We start from the raw sequence: 22,123 nt of genomic DNA, 5'->3' as shown, positions 1-22,123 counted from the left end.
GGTCCTTGAGGGGGTTCCAGGGGCCAGGGGATCCACAGCTAAATCAGTTTAACCCTATATTTGAAAATAGCTGATCTAGATCTGCTAGTTTCAAAAACTGAAAGCCAAAGCCAAATAGCCTTCATATACATTTGGGGGTCCTTGATATGAAGGAGTTTGAGAACCACTGTTCTGTTCTCTCAAAATTACAATTGTACTGATACATTTTTTTTTAAAAATACCTTATTTGAGTTTTGATACTTGGGTTTTAAGTAACCAACAAAATAACTGTTATAACTATTTCAGGCACCAAGAGAGGGCTGCTAAATTAGACCAAATGGAAAAACAAGTATAAATTCCAGTACAATACATTTTTCAACACAATGTTTAAAGCTCAGGACAGAATTCCAATGTCTTCAATAGCAAATCAATTTCTTGCTAAAAAATGTTTTTGTATTTCCTTACAAGTCAATCACATGAAACAAGTGGAACAGTTACTCCCTGCATCAAAACAACATGCTATCATTAAATACATAAATGTTATTAGTAATGTTAATTAATATGAATGTTATTGTTATTCCTGGTACAGAATGTAAAATGACCAGCTTATTACTGTGACCTCTTTTTATTAATATACTGTCAATTAATGAGGAAAAAGGTCTAAATATTTAGACTATTGATTGGATTTTCAATAATTATACTGTATGTTTTATAACATGTAACAACTGACTTGGTGGGGATCCTCTTTAAAAACACCAAAGCAGGCTGGGGTTTAACAACTTAAACCCTATACATACTTAGTTGATCGTGTCCCCCGTGGATCTATAATGTAATCGGACTGATTTCGCTCTACACTAAATATCTTCACAGAAAGTAGCCAATAGAGATGGTAGGGTTTACGTGGTTAAGGGGGATCATTGCACATTGGTGTGTGTGTGTGTGTGTGTGTGTGTGTGTGTGTGTGTGTGTGTGTGTGTGTGTGTGTGTGTGTGTGTGTGTGTGTGTGTGTGTGTGTGTGTGTGAGAGAGAGAGAGCTCATATAGACGGTGGAGATGGCCTTTGGATGAAGATGAGTGTTCCTTGGCCTTCACACTGTACTTGGGAGTGTGCACACACGTGGTTATGACTGATTAACATAAATGGAGGTGGAGGGATTGTTTTAATGTGGAAAGACTATAAACACCCAGTGAACCATGGTATGGGTTGCATCATTTACGATGACCTCCCTCAGTCAAGACTGCAGACTCACTCCCCATTTACTTCCACAAACTGAATAGTCACCTCTTCCGACTCTACCTCATCCATTAGCAGTTAGCACCCCTCATTCCTTATTGTGGCCTATTTGTGATAGATGCTACTGTAGCTTTGCTGGTTACTTGGTCGCACGGAAACCGCAAGGTTCCTAGTTCAATTAAGAAAGACACTGAACCACTAATTGCTAATTGCTCCAGATGAGCAGGTTGGTGCCTTGCATGGTTCCTCCGCCATCGGTGTGTGCATGTGTGAATGTAACTCACACTTGTAAAGCTCTTTGGGTAAAGGCACTATAGAAATGCAAACTATTTATAGAAATTCAAACCATTGTATGCAAGTTATTAGATAGATAATGACATGTTTGCTTGTTCACAAATGCCAAGTAGATTGCATGGTGTTTCGACATAATGCTAAGTTTGATGTTTACCTGTTATCTGCATCACTAGCTTAATTAATTTATTTGCACTCTATTTACTTGACCAATTACCCTGTCATTTGTTGACTATAGTAACTGGTTCATGACATTTACTCTGATCAAGTCGCTATCGATAAGAGTATCTGCTAAATACCAGCAACAAATAGGCCTACATTATTAAAAGAAAATATGCTATGCAAAGTACATTTTTATAACATCTTGTGGTTCAGAAATGTTAACCAATAGATTGTATGTAATACATAGTGGCAATGGTGGCTTGCTAAAAGAGATGGCTGCCATCACCCTTTCATTGGGCTATTGACTTTGACAGATCAAAGATGGAGTCAAGTGATGTGATTGGCTCCTCTGACATTCTCAAATCCCATGTGGTTTCCTTTTGATGCATCAGACAAACTAGGGATTGTCTTGTCTGATTCATTTATCAGGAACTGGTGAAGTTTTTCCTCAAGGCATTAATTCAACGCATGATATGTTCTATTTTAATTTGAAGTTTCATCGCCTGTTAAACCTGGAATCAGTTCAGGGAAAGGTGATGCCTGGCTGCATATAGCCAGCATAGGCCATTGGCTTACATGATGATGTGGATAAATAAAGCTGCGATAAAACCACAGCAACCTGCCAACGATGAAATAAGAGATTGAAAGGGAAGCTTTGACTGTGGCTGTGTGAGGTAGACTGGTCCATCCAGCGGAATGGAGCGGTCATTTTAGGCTACACGTTGACCTACTGTACAGTAGGCTACAACATCTTCATGTATGTTTCTGGGGAACAGCCGTGTGTAACCTCAAATATTTTTACATGACACCTCCAGCGAGCTGGTGTGTAATAATAACCCAATAACAACGAAAACAGTGTATTTTTATTTAATCTTTAAGCACATCGCGTTCCTTTTTCGACCAACATTATTGCTCCCCTCGCAGCCATGTTAAGGGGGCGTTTTCACTGTGTTTTCCCTGTACAGAATTCTTCCCCTTTGCAGCATCAGTAGCATAGAGAGCCTGCCTTCGAAGATTGGACGGCGCTTCTCCCTGTAGTTTTTTCTTTTTTTCTTTTTTTGGCGACAGGATACGCACAAGGACAGCGGAATATAAAAAAATATACACAAAAAATAACAATCAGTCATTTCCTCGGGGGAGTCTAAAGAGAGGATCACTGGGCCCCGGCGTTTGATTCGCGTTTTGAAAGGAGAGAAACGATACAGGTACAAACTTGAGAATGTCATGTCGGCGCAGCAGCAGCATATCCGGATTCATGGTGGAAGGAATGAACGCTACTTTCCATGTCTGATGAGATTCCACATCGACGGGGAATCAAAATGGGGGGTTGTTGCGTTTTTTAAAACGGCGAGGTGAACACAACACGGTTCAGAGACATGCCACGACTGTGCGTCGGTGAAATATCTATCGTACAATAATACTAATAACGACGGTTATTCTCTAATTCTGGGCAAGCGAGCCCAGTCAAGCGAGGCCCCATGATTAGAGAGAGGTGTGCATATACGGTCGCTATACGCGCAGCCTATCGACTGCACGGGGAAAATGCACGTACTAAACGTTGTTTATTTGCTGCAGGATTGCGGATAGTTGCACATCTTTAAAAAGATATCTTTATATGACGGCCCGTGCCCGTGCTTTTATAACGCCGTGCGTTTTTGTCTACGCTTGTTGTTTTTTTTGGTTAAACGTAATCACCGTTAAATATACGTGCACCGAGGTGGTCTTGCACTGTAGGTACAGTAGGTGGCACGATCGCATTCCCTTGTTTTTTATCATGTAACTTGTGCCAAGGGTGCATCGAGGTCGACGCACCCTGTGCTTACAGTGGAATATATGCATACTAATCCGTTATGGTTATATGTCACTGTTGTGCCAGTGACGGCAACTTGATTTGTTTGTATGCAATGCAACTATAATGCGCGCGTTAACGGTGCCGTTACTCTAGGCCCCAACCCGTCAGTTACATGGCTGGATCTTGTTTACATATAGACTCCAAGGGAACGCACAACCTTTCAGCTGTAACTCTTTACTTCTGGGAAACATATGGTTTCAATACAAATTCCTTGACTTAAAGTCATGTAGTGGGCCAATTAGACCGACATGACATAGTTGGAATCTTTTTTATTTGGACAGGATATTCCCCCCGGTATATTATACGATTTTAAAATGTATGACACAGACATAATAATAAATCAATTACTGATGCATAATTTATGATAATCCACCACTGACAACTCTGACCAAGATAAGATCCTCATTTGATTCTTAATAGAAAAGGTTATTTTTTTGCTGCCTTGTTGACATAATTTGAAGGTTGCATGAAAACAGCATGGTGCTTTGAATGAATGTTTTCTGCTGGCAGAGAATCACAAGCATGGTTTCTCATTTACAGATGCTGCTTCAAATAATCGGGCTATGCCTGTTGCTTTTGAATGAACACTTTGATTGTGGCTGAATTCTGATTGCCTATTATTACAGACTGTTATAATGATCACACGCAGCATGTTATATCTTAGCTCTGCAACAGCCAGGGTGTATTTCAGGACATGTCACTTACACCTGCTCTCACTACCGTTAATAGACTGGAAAAATAGTTTCAGCTAAACACTTGAAATGGTGCAATCGGGTCTATCTACAGTCCACAAGGTTTGATAAAAAAAAGGATACATGAAGCTGAATAAATATAGGTAAATTGAAGCTTGAAAATACAGTCCACAGACCATACATATTTTAGTTAATTAGGAAAAAATAATTCAAATTCTGATCCCAATGTAACCACCAGTTTGTGAAACTACGCATTTGAATACTACAATAGTATAATATGCCTCCCAACAATGTCATGATTAGCCTGTCAAACATAACATGCACTGTAAATACTGACACATCTCTTGTCTCTCCCATTATCATTGCACAGTAAATTCCTCATTGTTAATTTAACCATTCACTCGGAGCGTACAAATGTAACCAAATGGACTACATTTGTTCACGCAGACTAAAATGAACACTGAGGATTTTACTATTTAAGTACTAGTATTAGTTGGAGTATTAAGTGCCTTTCCCCTGTCTTTGTTTTGTCCATACATTAGCTAAAGCAGGATGTCAGCCCGAGGAGGGAAAAAGAAGGTAACCAAGCTTTCACGCTCGGCCCGAGCGGGTGTCATCTTCCCCGTGGGGAGGATGATGAGATATCTTCGCACAGGGACACACAAGTACCGCATCGGCATGGGGGCACCCGTCTACATGGCAGCTGTCATAGAGTACCTGGCAGGTGGGTTGGTGACAACACACACACACACACACACACACACACACACACACACACACACACACGGAAGTACTGTACACATGTGCACGTAGCACACTATCACACACATCTATTAGAATTCCTACAGTTTGTGATTATAGTAGGAAATAATGTAGGATGATTGGTGTGATTGATTTCCACATGTGATTTATTTTGTGTTTAGCTGAGATCTTGGAGCTGGCTGGGAATGCAGCGCGAGACAATAAGAAGGGCAGAATAACTCCCAGGCACATCAAGTTAGCAGTGGCCAACGATGAGGAGCTTAACCAGGTAACAATATACTGTGGATATTGTGTACACACTAACTAAGTGATGTGTGGAAAGACTATTTATTAAATACATCTTGGATTTTCTTTTCACAAGTGTAAACTATTCCAGACCTGCTGAAATGTGTGTTGCATTATTCATGAAACTGAGAAAACTGCCACTGCCAGCACACAATAAATGTCCTTTTCACATAGTTTCATTAACCTCTCCACGGACAGAGCAACGGACACGTTTAAACCGAACAGGTCTTCCTCAGCGTTGTTGCATCATTCATGACATTTGGAACAGCTAAGCATTTTTGCAGCCTACATTTAATTGTGGTCCATGAATTAGTCTTTTCTTTTTTAAATAAATATCTATCAGTGCTTACAGAATGTTACTGTACTGTTAGGTCTGTATCATGTCTGTATTTCCGCACAAAAGTAGACATGTTGTTACATTTAAACACTCACAATTTCACTTTTTGGTGAAATTGGTACAATTCTCCCTCCAGAGAAATAGGTGTGTAAGTCCTATGAGATTGATGGAGGTAATGAAGGTTTCGGTTGACACCAGATGATGCATTTGTAACAGCTAGTATTACAGCAGGCATGAGCTGCCACGACTTTGTGGCTATTAGTTAACCTCGGCCTGGAACAGCCGTGGTTAAGCCGCATCTCCCCACAAGAATCATAACTGTCTCTTAAAGGAAAACACTTGTGAGTTGAAGCGATCATGTGTTATTTCTATTGTGTAGAACAGTTATATGTCAGTATTAATAAACGGGAATAACTTTCTCGTAAAGCCGGGCCTCACAACAGTGACGCTTTCAGTAGGGATACACCAATGTGACATTCCTGGCCGATACCGATAACCAATGTCAACATTGCTGTTATGGTCGATATTTACCTATCTGTATAAAAACAAGTTAAAATGTCCTTTCTGAAAAAGGCATATAAACACTCAATTTGAAAAAAACAATGCCTCTTTATTCCAAAACTAGGGATACACCATATTGAAATTTTGACCCATATCCCAACATAAACAGCTTGAATGTAGTATTTTTTATTTAAAATGTTCCAACCCTTTTGAAAGCTTCCTCAGAAAGTATTGATTGAATGTGCAGCTTTCATCATCACAAAAAAAAAGTTGTCAGCTTCACATTCAAACATAATTATTATAAAATATAGTCTTGCCTATTCTGTTGAAACAGTATTTTCTTAATCTTATGCTCGGGAGAAATACATAAGATGAGTAATACTTGTATGGAGCTTGCATTTCACTGGATGCAGATTACGCAAATGACTGCCATCTCAGAAGTGGGGCTTGATATTAAATTAGGTCTGCTTGAAAATAAGGCAACTGTGCTTCAATGTCTCATGTAACAGAACATTCCTATTAAAATCCACTGGCCATTTTGAGGAATAAGATTTTTGTCTTAATTTTTGCCCACTCCCTTCAGCTTCTGCGAGGGGTGACCATATCAAATGGAGGGGTTCTGCCGCGTATTCACCCAGAGCTGCTGTCCAAGAAGAGGGGAGGCAGAGTGAAGGTGGACACCCAGGTGACTGTCCCTGAGAAGAGAAAGGAACGCTCAAAGACCTTGAAGAAACCATCCATCAAGAAAGGAAAAGGCAAACCAGGCCGCAAGCCAAGGGTTAGTAGCTGTACGCTTACAACAATGATACAGATTATGTGTAGTGAAGTATAATGAAATATCATATTAACCAATTTGTTCTGTCACCATGTATGTGGGATTGAAATGTGCCACTTTCTTTTAAAGAGCACAGAAAATGACAAAGAAGCTGTGCCGAACTCCACAGTGGAAGATGGACCGGGAGAGGGATTCACCATCCTATCAGCAAAAAGCCTATTCCTTGGACAGAAGGTATAATAAATAACGTTTATGTCACTGGGCGGGGGGGGCTCTAATTATCTACCTTTGTTGTAAGCCAGGCATAATGCTGTAAATGAGCAATTAAATTCATATGAGGCGCTGATTGTGTGCGTGACATTGTAGATTTGTTCATCTTTTCCTTTGCCAATTCACAGCTTTCGCTAACAGAGAGTGAAATCAGCAAAATTGGAACAATTAAGGTGGAGGGGATAATTAACCCTACAAATGCAGAGATGGACCTAAAAGACGGAGTGGGTGAGGAACGCACTTATGTATCAGACAATTCCAATCTGTCCACAGACTGACTTACGTAACACACTCACTCCTAACTTGTCACATATGGACACTTGGTCTGAAGCCCCATGGCATCACTGGGTTAATGCACTGTCAACAATGGGAAAAAAGATGGCATCACTGGGTTAATGCACTGTCAACAATGGAAAAAGACACTAAAGGGGTACCCCCTTTAGTGTCTTTTTTCCATTGTTCAGGGTAGTCTGAGTCACATGACTGATGGAATGTGGACGCGAAAGAGTACAAAGTTATGTTGCCGATAAGACCATTGCAAAACCTTTCAAAACAAGATAAAACATTAAAATCAATGCAGTCTCTGATTCTGTTGACACAGCTGCCTCCTATTTGCATACCGATACGGTTGGAATCGGTTATAATCCGTACTTGTCAACATGTCCTCGGTGTCAGCATCGGACACGAAAGATACCTTGACAAGTTTCAAACTGTGATGACTTGGGAGTGAGAATGCGTTGACTTACCAGGTTCCCGTGCTCACCTGCTTTTTCTGTGCACAGGAAATGCCCTGGAGAAAGCAGGGGGCAGAGAGTTTTTGGATGGAGTCAAGGAGCTGCGAAAAGCACAGGGTCCCCTGGAAGTAGCGGCAGGTACTGTATGGAGACACTATTGATTTTTAAGATGAATGAGATAGTACATTGCACATTGGAAATTATTGCTCTTTTGTAGAGTATCCTGTTAACATGACATGTATGCTAACCCATTAAGACCTGAGGCCGATTCTACAAATGCCTTCTAAATCAGTAGTTCTCAAAGTTATTCGTGCCAAGGACCCCCAAAATGGTTTGTTTTTGGCCGGGGACCCCCATCTGAAAAGGTTTTGTGCCAGGGACCCCCAGAAGAGAAGAGTTGTGTTAAAAAAAGATTCAACATTTTTCAAACACTTTCAGAATAATTCAAAACAATTCCTAAAAGCAGATGTACAAACTCGCAGCACGGCACAAAGTGACGCACTGTGAGCTTGTATATCTGCAATTTTTGAGAACCACTGTTCTAAATTCTAAGAGTTTCTTGAAAAGCTTATGTTGCTATATATATATAAAGCTAAAATCTAAAATGTCACAGATGCTTTCCCGGTTAAGACCGAAGATGAGTTAAGACCAATGGCAGTCAATTAGATTTTTGTTGATAGTCTGTAAGGGGTGTGGGTGTGACAGCGCCCCATCCCCAAATTCCCCACTCACTAGATCAGCTAATACAGGTAGTCAATTTGTCCCTTACCTAACGCATCAAGCATCCTAGACTCTTCTCCCTCCGACCTGGCTCCCAAGCTGTGGAATGATTTCACAGAACTGCAGACTGACTTCCCATTTTCCCGCCAGTCTGGAAACTCACCTCTTCAGACTCCACCTCTCCCCCTAGCACTCCTCTTTTCATGTATCCCTTCTTGACACCTGTTTTGATAGAAGCTAGTTCTATTATGCAGATACATGTTGGTTACTTGTTTATATATGTTATGTTATTTAGTAGTAATACATTATAGAGTTAGCTTGACCACACATTTTAAGAATGCTATTTAGAAAGCATGTTGTTTAGAGAGATGCCAGGTTTGGTGTTTACCTGGTATGCGAGTTTCTTTGAAGCACTAAATTGTTTTCTTTGTACTCTACTTACGTGACCATTTACCATGCTGTTAGTTGACTTCATACCATTTCCTCTGGATAAGTGTCTCTTAAATGCCTAAATTGTAAAACTACCGTGAAGTGCTTTGCATAAACAACCACCAAAAGGCATGTGTTATGTTGTGCTAAATTAAGTATACCTCTATCATTTTGTATATGTGTTTCTCTTGGCACACTTTAGTGGGAGTGAGCTCAGCCAACGGGATGCCAGCACGCTACGTTATCCACTGCAATGTTCCCCAGTGGGGCTCAGAGAAGTGTGAGGACCAGCTGGAAAAGACGGTGAAGAACTGCCTCTCTGCGGCAGAGGAGAAGAAGCTGAAATCTGTAGCGTTCCCCTCGCTTCCTGCAGGACGGTGAGCCCACTCTATAGCAAAAATAGCCGATCTATAATCTATAACCTTGTAGATCTGACGGCAGGTTGAAAGTGGTTTTCACAGAAGTTTGTGCAGTGTAACCTGTGTAATGTAAGGTTTTGTCACGTTAACTTTCACAGGGCCAATGCACATCAATAAACATTTCTATAAATATGCTTTCTACAGATGGTTGTGACTATTACCATGACATTTGTTTTAAGAACAATGGCAGTCAAGTGGATTTTCTGTTGATAGCTGTTCTATTGTACTCTTGCTCCAATAAACACAATTAGACACCCCTTTTCCATTATTTGTGACACACACGCACACACACACACACACACACACACACACACACACACACGTTTCTAAGCCACATCTGTTCCTCTCTCTCACCCACACAGGAATGGCTTCCCAAAGCAAACGGCAGCCCAGCTGATCCTCAAGGCCATCTCCAACCATTTTGTGTCGACAACCACCTCCTCGCTGAAAAACATTTACTTTGTTCTGTTTGACAGCGAGAGCATTGGAATATACCTTCAGGAAATGGCCAAACTGGATGCCAAGTGAGAACAAGCTACAACTGTGATGCTGTGAAAAAGGAAGTACACCCCCCTTACACACACACACAAGAAAGTTCATCTTTGTTGACATATTTAGGCATTGGAAATTACATTTTTGTTTCAATTATACTGATGAAGGCAACAAAGTTCACAAAATAACCTTGAAAAAAGTAACACCTTTCAATCCCTTATGCATTGAAAAATTGCATCCCTTATGCATTGAAAAATTGCAATCTAAGTACACCTACAATCAGAACTGGCTAAAATGTATAATGAGCTAAAAAAAAAAAAGTGTTGCATTTTTGAGTAGCTTGGAAGTCAAGTACAGTTGTATTAATAGTTAAAACACTATGCTGAAAAGGTACGTTTTAATTGCCTCTTTAAATGTCTGCCCAGCTTCCCCTCTTTTAATAGTTTTTGTAGGGTGTTCTATATTTCAGAAGCTGAAGATTTTTTTTTGTTGCAGATAGCGTGTAGAGAAGCTCAGTTCACATAGTGGGAAATAACATACATAATGTACTGTTGTACATTTGTCCTTTCAGTTTAAATAAAACTGATTGTCACCATTTAAATTCTTTTAACTTGAACATAAGAGGTTAAAAGCTTTCCCTTAAAACACATTTTCAGTTATATCCTTGTGCCCAAATGAAACAAAAACAATTGTGAACTTTCTCAAGAGGGTACACTTGGTTTTTCACAGCAATGTAATTGCTTGTGTTGGGTGGTATTTTTTCTAACTGTTGGAGTCGAGTTATATTTTCTGATGGTTGGTTTGTTTGTTTTTCTGCAGCTGAGTGTTGATAGCTGATGAAAGTAGGGGTTTTGATGTGGAATCTGCCTCATTAGGCATTATAAGAAGAAAAAAAATGTTTGTGAGTGACGTATTGTACACATTTATGTTACGCTGTCCTTTTAAGAGATTGCATTCTTTCTAGACTAGAAATAACTTAAACCCTACAGTTTGCCATTATGATTCCTTGTTTAACGGATGTTGTTTTTACATTCCATGTACAAAGTTTGACAAGTTTGACTTTTTTCCCCCTAGTCAGTTCCTCCTCTGTAGTTTCTGATATAATTAGTTTACTAAGAAAAAAAAAATGTGTTTCTCATTCTGCTTTGAAATAAAAATACAGATGTTTTACACCAGAAATCCATCTTATATTTACCAACACTGTTTCAGACATGGTTTAAAGTTTACTCTAGTGTAGAGGTAAGGGGTGATCACACTAAGATATAAATGCTATAAATGCTTTGCCAGCAAAACCCTCGTTCTTCTGTCAAACAGGGCTACCATGGTCTTGTCCATCCATGGCCTGCTGTTTGAAAAGCAGCGTACCTTTTTAGTGGGAACAATATTCTTCTCTCGGTATATGATGTAATTTGAGATGTACTGACAAAAGCTATCAATGTCATCAATGTGGATCCATCCTCATGAAAATAAATGCCCCAGTCTGTTGTCCTGAACTTATCTCTTAAGCTCCTCCACCTCCACAGACCATTGCTGGACCTCCCTAGTGGCAACTGGCATGTTGGTGGGGAGTGAGGAAAAAGCTTGATAAGTTTGTGGTCAACCGTGCCAAGCAGGGGTATGCAACTATATGCATCCCTAACATTAGCATACAGTACAGTTCTTTAACCACAGAAGAAAGGGTGCTACTTTAAAGATGTTGTACAATGTTTATAAAATGTTAAAGCCGCAATGTTTCATATTTTCTAACCATATTCTACCACTGAAAAAAAAGTGTCACCTGGGGGTGATCTCGCCTAGGTTGCCAGGATGGCCAGAAACGCCACTGCCAGCAGAGAAAGAGGGGGAAGACAACAAATATGCCGACCAACAAAAACAAACATACTCTTAAGTTTGATCATGCTAAAACCTGCACCAAGCTCTCCATTTTGAATAATATGCCTTGTAGCGTGAACAGACTATTCAAAAGGAGCTATGACCGACAGGGCCAGGCACAGACCGAACATAGAACCAGCAGCAAAGTTAAAACATGAACAAAAGTCGGTAGCCTAGACTTGATTCTGGACACAGGACCATTAGTCAGTTTTGTTGGCCTATGTAATCACATGCACAACCTGCCAGTGGACTGTCCAACACCTGAGGATTGACACATTCTAAACAATGGGTGAATGTAAGCCTCAGGCACTACTAACTCATAGGCATTAAGTACAGCAGAAGCCTTTTTGATGTAATTTTCACAGGCGACCAGTAGGGGCCGCTACATTCACTCTTAAAATGAAATGCTCAACATAAGGCTTGCTCTAATAATACTAAATCAAAACCAAACTGGAGCCATTAAAAATAACAATAATTTGAGTTGTGCAACGTAAATAAATAAATGCTTTTGAGGTGAGAAACAGGCATGGTGTACAATATACTGTAGGCCTGCCTTATCTTCAGAGTTTGGCACCAGCAGGCATATCTTGCTATAGACGGGTTTCCGAGCGACGTCATCACAGAGCAGAATGCGAAATCTGCGCATGCCTGGGGGAAAGGCGCGTTCGAAAATACAGCCCTGAGCGGCAGTGAGCGCACTGGCCAATACAAACTAATAGGCGAGTGTGCTCCGGTGCGTAATTTCCAAACGCACCCATAGGCTTCCCCCCGCAGCTGCGCGGTCATATTCCCCTCATGTTTACTAACAGGAAACCTCTCTATTGGGCCTTTCAAAGATGTTGGTTTTCGTCCTCTTGAGTCTGGCTTTGCTTCCTGGACTCTAGCCAGCATCCAGCACCTTCTTGGTGCATTCATGTCTACGATCTCAGTGTCCTCCTTTTCAATGTTCTTCCACATGTGGTTCCAGCTTTCACATTCATTCATCAGAGGTAGGTATTATTTTATCCATCTAGTCGAAAACTGATCTGACAGGTGAGGTGGTGTACTTGTTTCCAACAGCACCTTGCATATACCTCATTGGCCTGAACACTCCTGGTAGAAGGATCAGCTGTTTAAGCAATCACATGATTTAGTGTTTGTGCTTCCAGGTTGTTGGGGTGGATACAGGAAGAGTGGGCACCTAAACATTGTGGGCACTGGACAATGTTAAATTGGCTATTATTTCCAAAATGTAAAGGAATTACACATGATTTGAACATGCACTGTACATCATTAACGTAGCCAAATTAACCCTTCAACTTCTTGTTTATGCCCATAGAGACTAGCCACAGGTTTTTAAGCAATTTGTAGCAATTGTAGAAATATTAGGCCTTAAATGTCAAATGCTCAAGCATGTTCAAATCATCAATACTATGTATACATGATTATATCATGTATACTATGTATACATATGTATATTTTGTCCAAATCCTTTTCTGTGGATATAAAGAGCTATTCTACATTAAGGCTATAATGCTGGGCTATTTTGACTAGCTGCACCTTCCTACAACTGAAAACCCTAAACAAAATCTATACCCTACTTGCCATCAGAGAGCACTGTATTCACCACCAGACACATTCAAGGCACAAAACGGGCTTCCCAGCATTTTTCCCACTGCCTGCCTTCCCCCACTTGGTGTCAGTTGACCTCACCTTGCCACTTGGGCTCATTGGTCAACTACTGTCTGCTATTGTATCAGCTCTAGGGTTTATACAGCAGTTGACCAATCAGCAAAACCTCTCAGTCCTCTTATCTCTCCTCATATGCAGGTCAAATAAAGTCTGGGTTTGTGATACAATGATCTCACCTCTCACATCCATCCGCTTGTAGAATCCTTCATCAGACTTGTAAACACTGTGGATGGTCATCAGACCTGTAGACTCAGACCTGATGAGGGATCCATCTTTATAGAAATCAGCTGGACGGTCAGAGGATGGTTCAGTAGTTCGCTTGGTTTTTGACCAGCAGTGCAGCAACATTCCTCCCTAGTCTTCGTATAGTTCTGGGCTGGGTGTCTTAAGGAGTGATCCGTGTCTGACAAGTGACCTGCAAGCAGGTCACATCAAACACATGTTGTGCCCCAGAGATAGCAGTGTACAGTATGGACACAACCAACGCTAGCCTCATGCCCACAGCACCACAAAAACAACCCGACACACAACCCAAAGGGGAAACGACGAAACGTCATTAACCTACCAGAGCAATACCTGCGCAAAATGTATCCAGACAACACCACCCACCCTTTTGCACAGCACCAAACAAACCAACCTCAGATCAAAACTTAACACGTAGAGAAAAACCCATAACACATGATGCATCTCCCCCAAAGTAGAACCAAACCAGAACCCTAACCTGGCAACCAAAACACAGAAACCAGCATAGAGCTGGACCAAACAACTACTCAGTGTGCATGATAAACATGTGCTGACTGCTAACAAAATGTAAGTGTTTTATTAACTTAAAAGAAAACCAAATGAATCAAATGATTAAATATACACAAATAGAACCATGTTATGGGGTGTGGAAGACAGTTTCGTCAATGGTGTGCAGTAGGCTGTGGATGAGTGTAAGGTATGTGTGCGTAAGTGATGAAGTGCAACAAAATAACTTACACCAGGAGGAAACCCAAAAGGTGCCTGTGTGGAGAAGCAGAGAAAGCGAGATAAATGCAGGAGTCGACCTTACATAACTGTGGCACCCTGGTTTCTCAAATGTTCCAGATTACTCCAACGTGGAACCAGGGAGCTACAGCAACATCAGATTACACAACACAGTGCTTTTAACCGAAAGTGCCAAGTACAGTGGTAGTGCCGAAACCCCCTCAAAAGACCCGCTTTCTGGACACTATTGTGCATATAGGTGTTTAGAGACTGACCTGTGAGTCTAATATACTGTAAGTCTAATTTTTTGGCTTGGTGTGTGGGTTCTACTTGTAAGATTTTACTTCCCATCAATGACCTCTCCAAGTGTGTATCCATACTATAGAACAACTTACCTGAATTCTTGACAGGAGAAAAACATGGTCTTTAATATCTGTTAAAAATGACCTATATGAGGAAAAACAAGCCAACAAAAACATAAAAATAGTTTCTTTACATTATATTTATTACACTGTAAAAAGTACATTACCTTTCATTTATATATACATTATATTCATGTAATTTCCCGTTCAAGCAAGAATCACCTCAGGATACTAACGCAGTATGAACATACGGCTTACAAAATAGCTCATAGGGGCATCTCTATGTTATTGGGTGTGGTGGCACAATGCCACGATGACAGCCTAGAGAATAGTAGTGTTATCTGTCCCAAACGCAGGTACTCCTGTCTGGAATACTCCACATTACTTACCTTTCCTAGCTGAATAAATAAGATAAAATATTAACGATATAGTCACTGGGCCAATTCTCTGGTTGTGAAATGCTCTTCAAACTACGAGCCTGAGGCGACGTGTTTCCACCAAATCCAACCCATTACCATGGTGAGATACAGTATCTAGTATGGGACTTCCAATGACAAGTCAGAACCTTAGCCTACACCCTCCTCTATGCTCTGCTATCAATAAATTATAGTACTTCTTACTGTACACAAGGTACATCACATGCAGGAATACGATCACCAACTTTGACAGAAGTTATGATATGAATGCATCCAGTTAAAAACATATTAATGTCTCCAGTTAGATGAAAATTCCTCAGGCCGTAGGCATCAATGACGTATGCACAAGCTACACAGAACTTGACAAAGAAAAGAAAGAAACACTATGATAAACATGACAAATTGTTTACCACCAATTTAACTCATTTAAACATACCATAAAAAGTCACTATTGGGGTCTATAGAAGTTGATGCACATATACCACATACAGCATTCATCCATACAGTGAACCAACTGTGTCACAGACCCAAATCGCCACATTTTGGAATGTTGTTGTAGTTGTAGTTGCAGTCAGGGATGTAATTTCACATCCAATGACACAAGGTTAAAGGCGCACATCCCCTTTCCTCACTTTCCTAACTTAAATAACATGTTTTGTTCTCTTGGGCAAATAAGGTTGGTTATTTAATGTCACTGATTTAAAATAAACTACTAATGGGTAAAATTAAACTCTGTGCCAGTTTCTCCTGCTTTGGCCATTACAGCAGAATTCTGCGTATCTGAAATTGGATAATAATATATATATATAAAATATGCTTTTGTCCTTACTGTACATTAATGTATCCGACACGGATCCCTCAGTGGCATAATAACCAAGAACAATGTTGTTTCTGTCAAAGACATGATGGTGCCCTGCCCCTGATAACATGACATGTGACAAGAGTAAAAGCTCTGTACATCCTATTCTGTCAACAGCATGCAGTACCTAAAAACAAATAAGTTATTCACTTAGATTCTTAACGTCCCTGCCAAAAAAATCTCTATTAATATGAAGCACAGGCATACTAGCATAGAAATGAGGTCAACTTTGTATTCTCAAGTCGCAACAAATTGTAAAGCCTGAGTTATGCTTTGACGACAGAATCTTGTGACAAAAAAAGTTTGTTATTTTCGACTGAAAAAAGCGTCGCAATGCATTGCGAGCTTGGAGATCTACTATTTTCAGCATTCGACACAGGCACGCAACTAAGTATAAATCAGGCTTTACGGTTGCTGAAGCATAACTCAGGCTTAAAGAGGGTGAGTCTTCTATGCGAACCCAAATGGCGCTGCCCTTCATTTAGCCCACGCCTATCTAATATCAGAACGAATGCACATTTTATTCCGATAAATACACGTAGGTGACTAACAAGCCTAGGAGTTGATATAGTGATGTAGTTAGATGAGATTCAGAGCAAAGCTAGTTCTCTTCTGTCTAGTTCAATGGTTCTTAAAGTGGGGTCCAGGCACCCTCAGGGTTCCTTGAGGGTTCCATACGGACCCTTACAGGTCTGTAACTCTTAGAGTGTACAAATGGAACCAAATGGGCCCGTACAGGGCCCATTTGTACACTCTCAGAGTTACGGGATCCTTGAAATAAAAAAACTTTGAGAACCACTGGTGTAGTTCTTAGAAAATGGACCAGACATGTCCATGATCATGCACATCTATGGTACCAGACATAATATCGGGGGAACACAGAGACTGTTGTTGGAAGAATTGTGTGTGTGTGTGTGTGTGTGTATGTGTGTGTGTGTGTGTGTGTGTGTGTGTGTGTGTGTGTGTGTGTGTGTGTGTGTGTGTGTGTGTGTGTGTGTGTGTGTGTGTGTGTGTGTGTGTGTGTGTGTAGGGGGGCAGTGTCTCCAATGTCACGGCCCAGTAGGTGATGAGCTGCATCATTTGACCTCATCCGAGGGGCTGGTTGGTCTGGGGCCAGGTAGCAGTGGCACAGGAGACGTGGCTTCTATAAGCGCTGGGTTGAGGATGATTGGCAGGGACATGGGAGGCACACCGCCCACCTGGAGGTGTGAGGCGAGGGGCTGCAGAATGAGGGGCGACTGACTCGTGGGGGAGGGCACCTGTGACGTAGACATCTTCACTGGGACCTGCATGGGTGGAGTGGAGGGGGGCACTGGGGACGATCTGTCCGTTCCTACGATACAGAAGAAAGGCAGAAAGCATTCAATTCAATTTCTTTAATTGGACACGACAGCAGTTAACCACTTCGTTCACTCTGGACATTTCCTCTCACATACGGATAATTTAAAATATCAATCTAAAATGTTTGCGTAATGCTGCTTTAAGAAAACATTCTATTACACTTTACGTATATACTGTAATATGCAATCCTGACATGAACGGTATAGTTACCGTTGGCACTAGGTGGTGGTGGGGGCTCTTGGGGCGATGCTGGTCTGCTGGGGGTCTTTGGCTCTGCAGGGGGAACAGGCACTGGGGAGGTCGCTGGGGGAGGGGGTGGGGAGCCTGGAGGGGAGGGAGGCTGGCCGCTGGGGACTGGTGGCTGAGCAGGCTCTGGGTCTGAAAACACAGAAGACAGATCAACAAAGGCATGTTCCTGCAAGCTCCGCAGGTGAGGCCACATGGGTATAAATTGAGGTCACAACCATCATTTCATTTAATGTCCCATTTATTTTACTAAAATACCAAAAATATAAAAAGAGAGGGCTTTTTATGTCCAGCAATTATCCACAAGGAGAAAAATATCAACATAAAGTGTGTTACGTTGATATTTGTATCCTTTATCCTCCAGTTTGATACAGTAGTACAGTAATCCATCTGGGCCCAGTGGATAATACATTAACACATTACCTACCAATCACGAGTATAACCGTGATTGGATAAATACCCCGTTATCTGCCAGTCACGAGTATAACCGTGAATGAAAAAAAAAAAAAAAAAAAAATCAATTTTCAATTTATCCACACAGAACCAGAGATATAGCCATCCAAAGATTTCTAGCTCCATTCACTCCTTGGTTAACTTATTACTTTAAAATCCTGTATCTCGGCTCCTGTGTTTTTTGTTTTTAACATTGGCAGTGGGGGAAGTAAAAAAAAAAAAAGACCTCTGGCAGGGAATGTGTTAAAGGGACACTAAGACAATTTTAAATATCATCTCTATCGCTACCCTCAGTGGCCGTAACATTGTCCTGTGTCATTGTGTTTATGGCAAAATAGCTAGAGTATCTGCACTTCATAAAATATCAATCAGGTTGACATAATGGTGGCCATAGTCGTTACAGGCTGATGTTTGCCTGCGCAATGTACTGTGGGAATTGTAGGTAAACAGAGAGAGGCGGAAACAGGATAAGTTTTACAGTCATTATGGATTGTATTGTAAATATAAAATACAAAACTACTGTATGTTAAATATCTAAAATTAGCTGAAATGCACTTCTGCATGATAGTGCCATTTTAAATGGTACTGCCACCTGGTTAGAGTCACATGTAAATTAAAAGAAATGGTATAGTTTGACTGGCTATGATTGAAATAGGTATTAGGCAATTTACAGTGACAGTGGCAGCTATAATTCATGTGGATTTAATACGCTTTGTATGGTACAGTAGGCCATGTCTTATGTTCAGTAAAAGTCATACTTGTAAGATATAAAAATGTCCATATCAGATTAATGAAGCAGCAACCACTCACTCCATCAATTCAAATCTACATATGTCTATCTATCCATTATTGTCCGTCCATTTAAAGGTACCTGGTTGAACAGTCTGTTTGAAGAGCTCCTCTCTGAGGTTAGGCAGGAAACAAACAATCCGTTCCCAGGTGATCTCCCACAGGTCAGAGTAGCCCGTCCTGGAGTCTGCGCTGTGGAAGATCCCAGCTGTGTCCATCACCAGCAACATGTTCTTCAGTGACTCTGGAATGGCCTCCAACTACACACAGTGACACAAATGAAAACGGAACATCGGCAATGTAAAGGTCAATTTATGCTTTGCTCGACGAATGGCAAACGTCTAATTTAAATGTAAATCTAATTGAAGGGCTACATATATCATTGTGTCACACTTTGGCCTCACCAGTAGGTCACTAGAACCAGCATGCATGTACTTGTCCATGAAGTCCAGGATGGTGAGCCACAAGGCGGCAAAGGTGGGAAGGGACAACAAGGGTGACAGGTGCTGCAGGAACACCTGGATAAATAAAAAACAAAGTATATACCAATGATTCTCAGACTTTATCTCTGGCACCCCAATGCATACTGTAAAAACCTCAGTGTTAGTCCTCCACTTGCTCTGCGCATTTGTAAGCCTTTATTTGATAGAGACAGTTACAGGAAATGCAGCTAATCTATTGATTTACCATGTACATGTAAAGCTGCAGCACATGTGCTACATTACATGTATGTGTGTGTATTGGCTTACTATTTACCTGATATATAAAGCTTGTGTGTGTGTGTGTGTGTGTGTGTGTGTGTGTGTGTGTGTGTGTGTGTGTGTGTGTGTGTGTGTGTGTGTGTGTGTGTGTGTGTGTGTGTGTGTGTGTGTGTGTGCGTGCGTGCGTGCGTGCGTGCGTGCGTGCGTGCGTGCGTGCGTGCGAGAGATATGTAAACTAGCATTCATCCAGACCTTTGACAGGAGGGTGCATGCTCTCATCCTGGTCTCCTCCATACCGCCCACGTCTGCTGGGCTAATGTTGTCTAGAAGCTTAGTCAGCAGGGGGAAGAGCACCTGAGAACAAACACACACACAGACACACACACAGATTAACATTTGTCATTTTGTATTTACATGTTCCAATGTTCAATGCCAAAAACACAATTAAATCGCTAATTGCAAATATTTGTGAGACAAATGATCGCCAAGTAAAATGTCATGATGGCGACAGCTCTACAGGTACTTGTCATTGGCCGTACCTTGTTGAAGCAGGATTCCCATTCGGTGGCGTCTAGCGTCTGCAGATCGTGCACCAGCAGGGCCCTCTGGAGGTAGGTGAGAGCCTGCATGCGGACCTGACGTCTGGCATCACAGCACAGCCAGGCGATGCCTACAAGCGGGATCCAACATTGAGGAACATTCCAGTAACATTTGGAACCGTTTCCTGAACCGGTTTTATCACACTGTCAGAGCTGATCTGTGGACTTTACGTCTGCTTACAATTACAATACCGGTGGTTCTCAAACATGTTAATTTGAAGGACCATCATAACTCTGAGAGTGTACCAAATGGACCTGCAAGGGTCCATTTGTACACTCTCAGAGTTACAGACCTGTAAGGATCCATTTGGAACCCCCTATAGCAGGGGTTCTCAACCTGTGGGTTGGGACCCTACGTGATTTTGGGGAGGTCCCCTGATGACAGTGAAGTGACAATTTAAGGACTTTTAAGCCTTTTCTAATACCAAAAAAAAGAAAAGAAAAAAAGACCATTACTGCATCAAAAGTTTGGGGGTCCCCAGTTCAAATATGATCATTTTGGGGGGTCCCGGCCTGAAAAGGTTGAGAACCACTGCTCTATAGGAATCATTAAAGGGAACCGTTAAGGAATCGGACCGTTAAGAGGGAATCGCTAAGGCAACGGAATCGTTAAGGCAACGGAATCCTAAAGGATCCCAACCCTAGTCATCACTGAGCCACAACAGATGATAATTCACTGGGATCACTTGGTTTTCACTACGGCATAAAACAAAAAGTACCCACACATTTTGCTAGTAATGAGTGGAGTCTGACCTTGCAGCAGTGGACACCAGCAGCTGGTCCATAAGGTCTGGGAGTCTGCCTCGATCTTCCTGCCTCCGGACTCAAGGTGGCGCTGTTCCTCTGCCCAGGAGCTGTAGATCCCAGCAGCACGAGTGTGCAGCGTGTGCATCAGGTCCAACAGCTGCACCATCAGAGAGACCAGCACTCATATTAAACACTGTGTAAATATATGTGTTACTTGTACAGTATGTTGTGTTGCCTACACACCCAAAATGTAACTCCATCAGCACAAGTAAAGCATGTACAACAGCTTTTCATCAGTTAATAGATGCGTTATGAGTTATATGTTCCAGCTGTCTGGGGGCTATGTACACTTACATTTACAGAATTTTGACATTATATTTAGCTACTAATAAATGTGTAACGTTTAATATTTCACTCACACAGTAAAATCCAGTGTTAATTTAACTACGAGTGTACACATGAAACGAAATGGACTCCTATGGGTCAATTTGGTTGCATTTGTACACTTTACACAAATTATTACTCAGGATTTTACAGAGTAAGATTTTAATATACAAAATAACTGTAGTCGACCCTCTTTTGACAGAAGTTGAAGATCCATTAAGAGTCCCTGTTAGTCAAGAATACATTATAAACCAGAACCACAAGAGTCACTGACAGATTAATTCCATATCAATGATGAGAGGATGTCAGACCAGTAACGGAAACACATATTAAATATTCTCTCATCGACTCTGCACAACCCTGATTCTTCACCGTGGCAACACACATAACAGGTGTGCCAAACATGGTGTGTGTGTGTGTGTGTGTGTGTGTGTGTGTGTGTGTGTGTGTGTGTGTGTGTGTGTGTGTGTGTGTATAGAGTCATAGCAGGTTCATGTCACCTCATCCTCAACCACTAACAAACCCTAACCTTTGCCATGCCCTACCCAACCTTCCCTCGCACTAAAATCAACCAGACACCAGGTGCACAGGAAAACAGGGGAGCCGTTAGGACGAGTGCAACACTTTGATCATATACACCATGTCGCTGCAATACTTCCTACTGTATACGTCATCACATATCCAGCCTTTATTTGCCCTAGGCGAGGGCTGATAAAAGAACCAAGAGGATGATAAACTGTATCAGTCCTAGGACTGACACAGCAATAGTTGACCAATCAAC

The 22,123-nt window shown here is 41.3% G+C and overlaps 2 protein-coding genes across 5 annotated transcripts in view; one reads left to right on the top strand and one right to left on the bottom strand.

Annotated features, from left to right (window-relative positions):
• The first annotated feature begins 2,650 nt into the window (after positions 1-2,650).
• Positions 2,651-11,112, top strand: macroh2a2 (macroH2A.2 histone). The gene is made up of 9 exons (XM_084075692.1): positions 2,651-2,870; positions 4,752-4,933; positions 5,133-5,239; positions 6,678-6,872; positions 6,999-7,103; positions 7,268-7,367; positions 7,922-8,011; positions 9,225-9,399; positions 9,804-11,112. The coding sequence occupies exons 2-9, from the start codon at positions 4,762-4,764 to the stop codon at positions 9,967-9,969; spliced, it is 1,110 nt and encodes a 369-aa protein (XP_083931818.1). The 5' UTR covers positions 2,651-2,870; positions 4,752-4,761; the 3' UTR covers positions 9,970-11,112.
• Positions 11,113-16,982: 5,870 nt separating this feature from the next.
• The window catches only part of gbf1 (golgi brefeldin A resistant guanine nucleotide exchange factor 1), an 84,762-nt gene continuing 79,621 nt past the window's right edge, over positions 16,983-22,123 (bottom strand). For all 4 annotated transcript variants that reach the window (XM_084075335.1, XM_084075337.1, XM_084075336.1 and 1 more), the window contains exons 34-40: positions 20,965-21,115; positions 20,152-20,282; positions 19,865-19,966; positions 19,316-19,429; positions 18,994-19,171; positions 17,634-17,801; positions 16,983-17,415 (exon numbers count right to left, since the gene is read on the bottom strand). In XM_084075335.1, coding sequence (XP_083931461.1) covers positions 17,159-17,415; positions 17,634-17,801; positions 18,994-19,171; positions 19,316-19,429; positions 19,865-19,966; positions 20,152-20,282; positions 20,965-21,115 — 1,101 coding nt within the window. In that variant the 3' untranslated portion in view covers positions 16,983-17,158. The remainder of the gene's footprint in view (positions 17,416-17,633; positions 17,802-18,993; positions 19,172-19,315; positions 19,430-19,864; positions 19,967-20,151; positions 20,283-20,964; positions 21,116-22,123) is intronic.

This window comes from Gymnoscopelus microlampas, assembly GCF_963454915.1.
Source record: "Gymnoscopelus microlampas genome assembly, chromosome: 13".
Classification (NCBI taxonomy): Eukaryota; Metazoa; Chordata; class Actinopteri; order Myctophiformes; family Myctophidae; genus Gymnoscopelus; species Gymnoscopelus microlampas.
Note: the sequence above shows the minus strand (reverse complement) of the source record. Positions and strands in the feature narration are given on the sequence as shown.